General features: G+C 37.1%; 1 protein-coding gene across 1 annotated transcript in view; it reads right to left on the bottom strand.

The window, feature by feature from the left end:
- The window catches only part of RNF212 (ring finger protein 212), a 47514-nt gene extending 39115 nt beyond the window's left edge, over positions 1-8399 (bottom strand). Inside the window, exons 1-3 of the mRNA XM_044682379.1 lie at positions 8264-8399; positions 2979-3040; positions 920-994 (exon numbers count right to left, since the gene is read on the bottom strand). Of these exons, the coding sequence (XP_044538314.1) occupies positions 920-994; positions 2979-3040; positions 8264-8399 (273 nt within the window). The remainder of the gene's footprint in view (positions 1-919; positions 995-2978; positions 3041-8263) is intronic.
- Positions 8400-12703: the final 4304 nt, after the last annotated feature.

The raw sequence follows: 12703 nt of genomic DNA, 5'->3' as shown, positions 1-12703 counted from the left end.
CAATAATGACCAAGTATGGATAATAAAAATAAAAGTAGAAATTAGGGGAAAGTAGGAGAGGGACGGAGCTGATTCTAATGTGTTTTGAGGTGAGAACAGGAAACTACCATTGAACTGAAGCCTCATTTTTTTCAATAAGTGGCAATATCCTTAGCCAACAGTGAGGAAAGCGAAAGAAATCATACCACAAGCCAATCAGTCCAAGGACTATGGTTACTTAGCTTAGAGAACACAAGACTTAGGAGGAGACACAGCCACAAGTTTGAAGAAGGATGATAGGAAAAAGTATTAAACTTATTAGATTTTAAATTATTAAACTTATTAGACTTTTCAAGGTCCAGAACCAGTATATAAGTTACAAAATCACATTTCAATTAAATGAAGAAAAGTTCACAAATATTAAAAAATAAAATCGTCTTCCTTCTCAAGGTAATAAATTGCCATCACTGGAAGTCTATTCTGGTGAAAGTCCTGGATGACACACCAACATTTTGTAGAAATGTTGCAGGAAGACCATTAGTTTCTAATTTTTAAGATTTGGAAGTTTCTCAGGTCTACCAAAGTAAACTAAAGAATAATTATTGTAGGCCTCTGATGAAATAATAATCATAGAAAAATAAAAATTATTCCTAAGACTATCTAAAACCTAGATTTCTATTATATCAATGAAGTTATAACTGACATAAAAATATTCAGTCTAAATATGCATGACTTTATTTTTATAAATAGAGCAAAGTAAAACAGCTAGAAAGCTCCATTAAGATAATTTGTCAGTCTTTTAATTAGATTTTCCTCTGTAGAGACAATTGGTCACACCTTAGATCATCTCAAAGCCAGTCATGAATCACTATCCCAAAAAGGACTGTTAAATCCTCCATTCTGATAAGCAGTCTTTGAAACTACTTCATCTATAACTCACCTGTGATGTTTCTTTTGAATATTTCTTGCATAATCCATCTATTCCCATAAAGAATGCTTGAATATTAAAATCAGTCTGAAGAGGGAAACAAAGAGATAATCTATATGTTATTACTTCTAATACAGGAGTTGGGAGCCATTAAAATTCTATTCCAAAATGTTAGAAAACTATGTAGACTCTGACCTTAAGACCAAAAGTGTTTTGCATGTTATTCATAAAACCTAATGTCAATGCTGCACAGTCTTCATCTAGTCATTTCAATCCCTTGGCCTCAGTTTCTCAACTAGAAAATTATATATAGTGTTCTACTAAATCAGGGATCTCAAAACTACTTCCCCTTACCCCAGGGGGCTGCTTTTAGACTTAACAAAGTATATTATGCTGCCCTTCATTTCTCAGAAAAACTAGTCTTTGGGAAAAACAAACACAAAACATAAAACCTGAGTTTAAGGGCACAGGTGATCTCTAAAGTTCCTTCCATTTAGAAAAAAATCCATAATTCTATTATATAAACTGGAAAAGAAGAGTGAATGATACAAAATGTTATATATAGTTTGCATCCAAAAAGTATTGACTATTATATATCTCTGTATATAATAGGGTTGCTCAAGATGTAAGTTTAGAAATTGTTTCTAAAAAACTAATTTTGGGGGCAGCTGGGTAGCTCAGTGGATTGAGAGTCAGGCCTAGAGACTGGGAGGTCCTAGGTTCAAATCTGGCCTCAGACACTTCCTAGCTGTGTGACCCTGGGCAAGTCACTTGACCCCCATTGCCCACCCTTACCAATCTTCCACCTATGAGACAATACACAGAAGTTAAGGGTTTAAACAACAACAACAACAAAAAAAACTAATTTTGTTGTAAGGTAGAAATGATCATTATCTGAAAACAAAGGTGCACTGGTCTGTAGATAAATTTCAGGGGATCTATGCAAGTGGATGGGGAAAATTTACATCTTTATTTTTCACTAACCTTTACATGCAATTGGGCATTTCCTTCAATCATGAATGTAGGCAACTGGACCACAATAGTATTAATCTTTCCCAAAATGTCAAAAGAACCTTTCACACAAAAAGCTTAAGAATCCCTGATTTTAAAAACGACTTGATTATTCTACATAGCCCTAATACATTCAAATGCTCATTACCGTACAGAGTAGTTTTTCAAGGATGGCTGAGTAGGCTGAAGGGTATTCAGTTTTTACACTCCTTTCATATGACTGGCCACATCAAACATTCTGAACTTCTGTGCTCCCTATTTTAATATACATCATCAACTTAAAAGACTCTCTTTGGTATACTTTGTCCACTGAAAACATTCTCTTCTTAATTTCAACATGCTAGTGATAAACATCTACAATAGAAAGCTGACTCTGCAGAGAGCTCTGTGGCAAGGAGAGCAACTATGTTTTAAGTAAGGCTGCAAGTCACAGTTATAACCAAGCTACTTTATGTCTGACTAATAAATCACATAATCCTAACAAAATTATACTACTAGGCATAATTCACTGATAATTAGACTAATGGTTTATATCAGGTGGTTTACAAAAAATAGCTCTCCTAATTTTATATGGTATGAAGGAAGTGGCTTAAATCTCTATAATATCTTAAAGAATTATTTCTGTTGTGTGACCCTGGGCAAGTTACTTAATCCTCTTAGCCCAGGTAAGGACTTGGAACCTTCTGCCTTGGAACCAATTCTAAGTTTTGATTCTAAGATGGAAGTTAAGGGTTTTAAGAAGAAAAAAAAAACTTTCTGAAGTATTTCTTTAAAAAAAACCACTCTCTCCTATATCTCAGAAGTCTCAACAAATGTTTTCTAAAGGAAATTATTTAAACAACTAATTTTCAGTACTCTGCAGACCAACTACATTATAAATCAACAAATACTAATAAATGATAATGCAAAAATTATCCTGCAGTTACATATACTTCAGACGCTCAGAATTTTAATAAAATCTTTTAGTACAACTAATAGAATAAATATAAGTTTCTAATATACAAGCCATTAAGAATCTTCATATGTAGAAGCAAACATTACTGCAAAACTAATAACTTACTTGTTTTGAAAGTAAAATTGTGCGGCAAGGAGTGCTACATATCAAACATTCTTCCTTTTTACCTATATAAAATAAAGGTAAATTTATAGTATGTACAAAATTGGCTGGTAATTTGAAGTACACATGACTATATAAAATTAGTTTTGAGATCACAAAATTTCTTCATAAATGAATGTAAAACTACCCTCTACATCTGGATTGTGGTTAGGAATATGATTATAAAAGTATGCCAGAAAGAGCACTGGCTTGAGTCAGAGGGCCCAAGTTTAAATCCCAACTCTGATGAGTATAATCTATGTGGCCTTTGGCAAATCATTCACCCTCCCAGGGCTTCAGTTTCCTCATATATAAAATTAAGGGGTTGCCCTAGATAATTTCTGAATTCCCTTTCAATTCTAAATCTATGATCCCATGAATATGGATAAAAAGAACACAATATTGTTCCCCTTCTCATATTCTTTCTAGTTTTAGAAAGCCCCTTTCTACTATTCCAGCTCAATGTGATCTCTCCCTAGATTCGAAAGGAATTTATTTATGATGATAAAAATCACAGGTCTAGCTTTTTACCCCCACCCATTTATGAAATATTTCTCCTTCAAGTTTCTTGTCACAAAGACACTAATACTATTCTATATCCCCCACAGTACCGAACAGTGCTGTACTCATGTAAATAAATGTAATATTTATTGAACTGATAGATTTCACTATTTTTCCAATCCTTTAATTTCTGAGAACATGAAACCATCCCTGGTCTTTTTCATGCTCCTACTACCATATTCCTGTAAACTAACTGGCAGAGAATATGATTCATGTTTGTTTTTCACCAATGAATCATCTACTTGAAATTTAATAAGAAAATACTCTATATTCTGAAGTTACTGACACTTTTTAAATTAGGGCAAGGATTCCTGATGTTTATCACTCTATGGGGGTTTCATCTTTGATTGTGGATTTCCAATGGATGTGGGATATGTGGGAGAAAAAAAAAAGACTTTTTTTTAAAACCTTTACCTTCTGTCTTAGGATCAATATTGGGTATTGGTTCTAAGACAGAGGAGTGGGAAGGCTAGGCAATGGGGGTTAAGTGACTTGCCCAGGGTCACACAGGTAGGAAGTGTCTTGAGGCCAGATTTGAACCCAGGACCTCCTGTCTCTGGGCCTGACTCTCAATCCACTGAGTCACCCAGCTGCCCCCCAAAATAGACATTTTATCAGTCAGAAGACTTGGGTTCTAGTTCTGCATCCTGAGTCTGACCCTGAGCAAGTCACAATCTTCCCGAGTCTAGGTTTCCTTATCTCTAAAATAACTCATGCTTTCTCACCAGCAATCACGGATTTGTTATAATACTCAAGAAAAATAATATATGTGATATCATTTTATAAATTTTGAAATGCTACCCAATTAGATCAACTCATAATACCTATTCAGACAAATCAGACATTGCTAAGCAGACCATATTCATGGGAGTTAATTACAAGCATGACAACTGGGCAAATAAATCACTTCTCTTCCCAGTGCTTCAGTTTCTGATCTATAAGATAGATAAGTCAGACTGAATGAGCTATAAAATCTTTTCCAGCTGTGAAGTCTATGATTCCATATCATAACCCATGGATTTCTAAGGAGACAAGCTCTAATTCACTCAATAAATATTATTAAATACCAGCTGTTAGTTCAAATGAACTCTGTGCAAGGCCCTACACAGAAAACTATCTCTTTGCCCCAACATGATACTTAGGCAACCCAGTTTCTCAAAGACAACACCAGTGGAAAACACATATTTCTGTAGCTTCTCCTATAAAACTTGAAAAGCTTTGGGTGTGGGCCTTTATCCAAGGATCAATCTAGCTGTCTGAAAAAGATCAAAATCATACTGATTGCAGGGTGACAATGTTTTTGATCCAGAACAACTTAAGAAGACCATCTACTGAGGCAGAAATGGATTGACACAAGGAATAAACACATCAACAAAATCACAGATCACACAAATATTGAAACATTGTCTTGGAGATACAAAGATGAATTAGAAAAAGTCTCTTCCTTCAATTAAATTAGTCAAGCAGGTAGTAGAAGACAAATACCAATATAAAATGTATAAATGCTGAATAAAAGTAGAAGGAAAGACTATTCAATAAAGAGAGTGGTATAGATCATTATCCACTGAAAGAATGAAGGAATTCTTCATGGAAGAGATGATACCTCATCTGAAGCCTTAAAGAAGGGAGATTTCAACAGATGGAGATTTGAGGAAGACACCATTTTAGGGATAGGAAATAACTTGTGGGAAAAGGCACGGAAGGAGGAAAAAGGTACAAGATCAAGGAAAAGAGAATAAGAAGATACAAGTACCCAAAAATTCTAACAGGGAAGACTGAGAATATATTTTGAGGAATTCTGAAAGCTGAGTTCAGGTTTTTAAACTCTCCCCTCTGATTGGAGGGCTGGCAGGCAGAGTATTAAACTCCTCCCAAAGCCTTCTTTTATAGAGGTTTCACATCTTCTGAGGTAAATTCTACTTTCCATTAACAGTTCTGCTTAGTTTCAACTACACAGAACTACCATCCTACTGAATATGCTCTGGTTGTTTGGCAGGCCCTTACCCTACTACCCCACCCCAATTTTCAGCTTCCATTTATGTGCTGTTTTTCTCCAATTAGATTGTAATCTTCTTGAGAGCTGGGACTGACTTGTTTTTCTTATTTGTAAATCAAGCACTTAGCACAGTGCTTGGCATACAATAAGTTTTGAAAATGTTTTAAATCTAATTGAATATTAACCATATTTGATAGGCAATAGGAAATCACTGAAGGGTTTTGGACAAAGGAGTAAAATAATAATATTTGTATATGAGGAATATCATTTATAATACACTAAAACAGGGGTGGGCAACCTTTTTGGCCGTGAGAGCCATAAATGCCACATTTTTTTTTTTAAACCCTTACCTTCCGTCTTGGAGTCAATACTGTGTATTGGCTCCAAGGCAGAAGAGTGGTAAGGGTAGGCAATGGGGGTCAAGTGACTTGCCCAGGGTCACACAGCTGGGAAATGTCTGAGGTCGGGTTTGAACCTAGGACCTCCAGTCTCTAGGCCTGGCTCTCAATCCACTGAGCTACCCAGCTGCCCCCTCACATTTTTTAAAATGTAATTTCGTGAGAGCCGTACAGTGCTCACAGTGTGTGCTCCTGTAACAGAGCCTGGAAAAAAAATGGACTTTATGGCTCCTGCAGAAAGAGCCATATCTGGCCCTCAAAAGAGCCAGATATGGCTCGAGAGCCATACGTTGCCGACCCCTGCCCTAAAAGATGAATTAAATAAAGGAAGACTGGCGGAAAGAATTAAGAAAACTACTAGAATTCTCCAAAAAGGCAATAAATAGGGCCTGGGATTATAGGAGAGATTGCTGATAGTGAAGAGAATGGGAAGTAGTGTAGAAACGTAGTATTTTATGACCAGGATATGAGAGGTAAGGAAAAGAAGAATTAGTCAGATAATTCCGAAGGTCCAAAATCATATCACTGTAATTTATAAACTTGTTTTTCTTCCCCAAAACTCTCTAAGAGTGGCTTCCATATAGTATCTATCTTGTATCTTCAGCAATTGGTATATTACTTTATACATAGTAGATATGTAATGTTTACTGAATTAAGAATGCAAAAAGACATAGATTTTGAATTGTGGTGAAGAGCATTTGAGTGAAGCACAGAACAAATGCTTCTCCATGGCCTAGTTCAGTGAAGTATTCTATCTGGCAATATGACATTATTTCTAATCTGACGAATACAATGAGTAGGATACAATACAATGAAACTTTGAAAGAGTTGCCTTAGAAACAGACTGATAGATGAACATTTCCTTTCCTTTGGCCCCCTCTTTAAAAAGTTTGCCCATCACTGGCCTAGCTAGCTCTTTTTAGTAAATAAAAGGTAAAATCTTCTGCTGAGAATGAAAAAGGGCAAAAAAAAAAATACATAAAGATTAAAAAAACTCAGGTCCCAGTCTTTATAAAGCTGGTAAGCCTAGTGGGGGAAATATAACATATATACAAATAAGCATAGTGGAAAATTTATCATGATAAGTATATAATAAGGAAGGTATTAAAAAGAAGCAAAAAAAGAAAAGATCTAATATGAAAGGCATATAAACTGCAAAAAGTAGCATTTGATAAATATATCAAAGGCCAAATTTTAGTCTTTGTCCCAAGGTGTCTATGGACAGACATCTGAAAACCAAGCCACCTGGTAAGCCATACCAATTGGCTCCAAACCCAAGTAGCACTGAGTACTATAGTAGGTGAAAGATGAAATGGCTTGCTATTCTAATCTCTTCAATTTCCTTAGTTCTTGGCTTTAGTGTAAGGAAAGTATGGGCTTTTCCTATGAATCACAGAATTCTACAGTTGGAAAGGATCTCTGGAAATATCTAATTCAACCTTCTTCTGCACAAGAATCCTATCTACAGCGTCTCCAAGGAAAATCAATCTAGACTTTACTGTAAAATCTTCAAAGATGGAATACTATTTGCAGAAGCACCTTATTCCATTTTTGGAAAGGTCAAATTATTTTTCTTTCCTTATATTATGCCAAAATCTGCTTCTACAGCTATTTGGGGTCTCCAAGGCCAAGCAAAAAACGTTTAATTTCTCTTTAGGTATTTGAAGATATGATCATGCCATCCCTTTCCCCATCACCCAAGTTTCCTTAAAACAAACAAACAAACAACATTCCTAGTTCCTATGGCTTTTTCTCATCTGATACGGTTTCCATTTTCTTCCTAGTCTTAGTGACACTCCCTTGGACAAGCTCCTATTTGCTCCTGGCCAGATGGGGTAAAAGATGTTTAAAAAAAAACAAAAAAAAAAAAACAAAAAAAACAACAACAACAAAAAAAAACAAGCTGGTGTAAATAATCCAGGTGCGAGGGGATGAGGTCCTATACTGGGATGGTGGGGGTATCAGAGGAGGGATGGGGCAGATTTGAAAGAAAATACAAAAGTGAAATCGACAGGTCTTGACAACAACCTGTATATGGTGGGCTGTGAGTGGGTGAGGAGTTCAATAAATTGAGAGCCTGAGAGCTTGGGGGTTGGTGCTGCTCTGAACAATAATCACGGGGGGGGGGGGGGGGGGGACAGAATAATGAGCTTCTGTGATTGGTAGGGATACAAGCTGAAAACTGTTACCCTTCTATCCCGTGGGCTTAGCTGGCCTTTGACGTCACCTCCGATCCTTCCAGCTCAGGCCTCTCCCACCCTGAAACCTGCGCAGATCACGCTTGGCCTCCCTACCTCTCTTCCTCTCCCCTTTTTTACCTCGCTGGAGGCAGAGGTGGCAGAACACGTGGCCACAACTCGTCAGGCTAAACTGCGAGGAGAATCTGCCGGGAGGCTGAAAGCAGCGGTTGCAAAACACCCGGAACGCCATATCCTGGAAAATTCCGGCAACGACGCAACTGCCAATGGCGTCCCTGATTCGGGACAAAGGGAGGGAAAGAGGCGCGAGCCTCGGCGGCGCCTGCGCACAGCTGATCTCTTCCCCGCCTTCTCGGTGCCCTGAGGGAGATTCTCCAGAGGCTGGGACGTACCCAATGAAGAAAGAAAGGGGTGGTGTGAAGGGGGAAGGGCTGGTGCCCGCTGACCTGGAAGGAGGGAAAGAGATATCTTCATTATCATTCTTTCGCCTCAATTTCAGAGGCATATATGTAAACAGGGGTCGTAGGGAATTTATCTTGTCATAGCATTCCCCACCAACTTCAATAATGGTATCTCCCGAAGGAACGCTAGCTTTTTTTTTTTAGCATCCAGAAACCTTTTATCAGCATCCTGAAACCTTTTATCAGCATCCTGGCTATGAGCCCTGGTTATTCTGTGCTTGCAGAACCAGAGTTAACCTGTGGCTGTTATTGCTGCATAACACAAAGGTTTAGTTAACTTAACCCATAAGGGATTCTGAAGTCAAAACTAACAGAAAGAAGAAACATCACAGACTATTCATCCGTTTCTGACGCTTCATGACCCCATTTGGGGTTTTCTTGACAAAGATACTGAAGTGCTTTGCCATTTCCTCAAGTTCATTTGACAGATGAAGAAACTGAGGCAAAGAGATTGATTGTCCAGAGTCACACAGCTAAAGATACTAGAGTGGTTTACCATTTCCTTCTCCAGAATATTCAGATGAGGAAACAGAGGCAAACAGATTGATTTGTTCAGAGTCAAACAGCTAAGTTACTGGAATGGTTTATCATTACCTTCTCAGGGTATTCAGATGAGGAAACTGGGGCAAACAGATTTAAGAATTATTGGACTACCTAAAAACCATGCTCAAAAAAAGGAACCTTTCAAGAAATTACCAAGGAAAACTTCCCTGATATTCTAGAACCAGAGGGGAAAATAGAACCTATCATCACCTCCTGAAAGCACTCCCAAAAGGAATATTTTAGCCAAATTCCAGAACTTCCAGGTTAAGGAGAAAAAATTATAAGCAGCCAAAAAGAAACAATTCTAATATTGTGGAGGCACAGTCAAGATAACACAAGATTTAGCAGCTTCTACTAAAGATGAGAGAACCTGGGATGATATTCTAGACAGCAAAGAAGCTAGGAGTGAAATCAAGAATCATTTACCTAGTAAAACCAAGTATGATCCTTGGGGGGGGGGAATGAATATTCAATTAAATAGAGAAATTTTAAGCATGCCTAATGAAAATACCAGAGCTGAATAGAAAATAAGACTCTCGAATATGTCTTAAGAGAAGTATAAAAAGAGACAGAAAAGCAAAATCCTAAGAGTTTCAATAAGGTTCAATTGTTTATATCCCTAGATACCTGTAGCTCCTAAGAATTTTATCATTATTAGGACAGTTAGAAAGGAGTATACCTAGACAGAGAGCAAGGGTATAAGTTGAATGTGATGGGATGATATCTAAAAAGATTAAACTAAGAAGTGAGAAAGAAGAATGTACTGGCAAAAGAGTTGAAGAGCTTTTACCCTGAAGGGAGAGATGGGGAAAGCAGGGAGGACTGTGTTTGAACCTTTCTTTCATTGGAATTGGCTAAAAAAGGGAAGAATATACATATTCAATTGAGTATAGGAATCTATCTTTCTTCATAGGAAAACGGGGAGAATGAGGGGTGGTGATATAAGGGAGGGCAAATTGGGAGAGGCAGTAATCAGAAGCAAAATACTTGAGGATGGAAAGAGTGAAAGAAAAGAGAGTAGGATAAATGGGGGTGGGGTTCAGATAGGAAGAGGGCAATACACAGTAATCATATGGTGGAAAAATGTAAGTTTCTCTAATAAAAGCTCAAATTTCTCAAATAAATAGAGAAATGAATCAAATATATAAGAAAAGAAGTCATTCCCCAATTGGCAAATGGTCAAAAGATATGAACAGGCCTTTTTCAGATGAAGTAATCAAATCTGTCCATAGTTATGTGGGGGGAAAAAAAGCTTTAAAATTGCTTCCCATATTGAGAGAGGTAGGGGATTGAGCAGGGAGGGAGGGAGACAGACAATTCAAGGCTCAATTTTCTTTGGAAAATGTTGGAAACTTTTTACATATAATTAGAAAAAATAAAATAAAATTTAATTTAAAGAAGAAAAAATGCTCTAAATCACTATTATAGAAATGCAAATTAAAACAACGTCACACTTACCAGATTGACTATCATGACAGAAAAGGAAATTGATAAAAGTTGGAGAAGATGTGAGAAAATCTAGACACTAATGGATTGATGGGGGAATTATGAACCAATTTGGAGAGTAATTTGGACCTATGCCAAAGGACTATGAAACCATAAATATCTTTTAACCCAGCAGACCCATTACTAGGTTTATATCCCAGAGAAATTAAAAAAAGAAAAAGAAAAAAGAAAAGGGATCTATATGAAAATATTTATAGTAGTTCTTTTTGTGGCTGGCAAAGAATTGAAAAGTGAAGGGATATCCATTAATTGGGAAGTGGCTAAGTAAATTCTGATGTATGATTGTAATGGATTTTGCTATTTACTACTGTTATAAGAAATGATGAGCAGAAGGATTTCAGAAAAACCTGGAAAGATTTACATAAACCAATACAGAGTGAAGAGATCAGAACCAGGAAAACATTGTACAGTAACAGCAGTATTGCATGATGAACCTAATAACTTTACTGTTCTCAGCAGTACAATGATCCAAGATAATCCCAAAGGATTATGACAAAAAAATGCTATCTGCCTCTAGAAAAAGAAATGATGGAATCTGAATCCAGAGCAAAGCAAACTATATTTCATATTCTTTCTTCATTTTTTTGTTTTAATTTCCTGCCACAAAAGGGTTAAGATGGGGGGGGAAGCATTACATGATTACATATGTAAAATATTTATCAAATTGCTTACCATCTTAGTGAGGGGAGGGGAGGAAGGGAGAGAATTTGGGAAAAAATTGTTTTTACAAGTAATTGGGGAAATAAAAATTTAAAAATATTTTAAAAGGGTTTGGGTTTAAGGAAGAATTTGAACCCAGTCTTTCCTCATTCTAGGGCTAACATTCTTCAACCAGTCAAAAAGCATTTATTAAGAGCCTGTTAGAAGTCCAGTACTGTGCTAAGTGCTGCAGATACATAGACAAAAAAAAAAAAAAAAATGAGAGTGCCAGGCCTTAAGGAACTTGCTATCCAGTGACATATACAAGTGCAAGAATATACAAAATAAATACAAGGTTATTTCAGGTGGGAGAGGGGTGCTAACTGCTAGCAAGATCCACAAAGTTCTCTTGGAAGAGGTGGATTTTGAATTTAATTTTGAAGGAAATTTGGATTTCTATTCACCATATTGCCTTGACAATGGGTTTAGAATTCCCGTGTTCAATTCTGGCCTCAGATACTTATCATAGTTGTGTGACCATGAGCAAGCCACTTAACCTTTATGCCTCAGTTTTCTCATCTGTAAAATGAAGATATTAACAGTATCTATTTCCCAGGGCTGTTGTAAGGATCAAATGAGATAATATTTTGTTTTTGTTTTTAGGGCTTTTCAAGCCTTAAATAGATATAAATGCAAGCTATTGTTTATAGGATAATGGATTTAGAGCTGGAAAAGAGGAAGGAGGCATTTTGTTTAGGTACCAAATACAGTGCTAAGGGCTTTACAAATATTATCTCAATGAGTTTCCATTTTATAGTTGAGGAAATTGAGACCAAGAGAGGTTAAGGATCACAGAGTAACTATCTAAGGATGGATTTGAACTCAGATCTTCCAGACTCCAGGCCTAGCACTCTATCCACTGCCACCTGTCTGGAAGGAATCTTAGAGGTGAGGAGTCTAAGGCCCAAAGAGAAGGGCCCAAGGTCAAACAGGTAGAGAGCAGCAAGGTCCTAGCTTTGAACCCTGGATTTGCTATCTCTAAATCCAGTATATTCTCCATTTTTTGTGTACCATAATACCTCTTTAGGGTAGGTTAAGGGTTGAAGAATCATTCCCTTTTCTCAATTGATCTTCAAGTCACCTGGAGGTTTCTGCCTCAGCCATTCAGAAATCCCCACCTTCCTCAGGAGACCTTTCCTTGTTCCCTCCTGCTGTCGCTTACACTTTCTCTAGCCTGTAAAAGCAAGGTTGTTGTCTTAGTTGGGCCAGTGAAATAGGGTGTAACAATAATCACTGGGTATGATGTGGATGCTGAACAAGGGAGTAGGTGGGCAGGGCCTGGAGCTGGGGTAGGGGGATCCACCTTATCTGTGGTGAGTACCTGGTG

The sequence above is a fragment of the Gracilinanus agilis genome, chromosome 6 (genome assembly GCF_016433145.1).
Source record: "Gracilinanus agilis isolate LMUSP501 chromosome 6, AgileGrace, whole genome shotgun sequence".
NCBI lineage: Eukaryota > Metazoa > Chordata > Mammalia > Didelphimorphia > Didelphidae > Gracilinanus > Gracilinanus agilis.
This window is presented reverse-complemented; position numbering and strand designations above follow the sequence as displayed.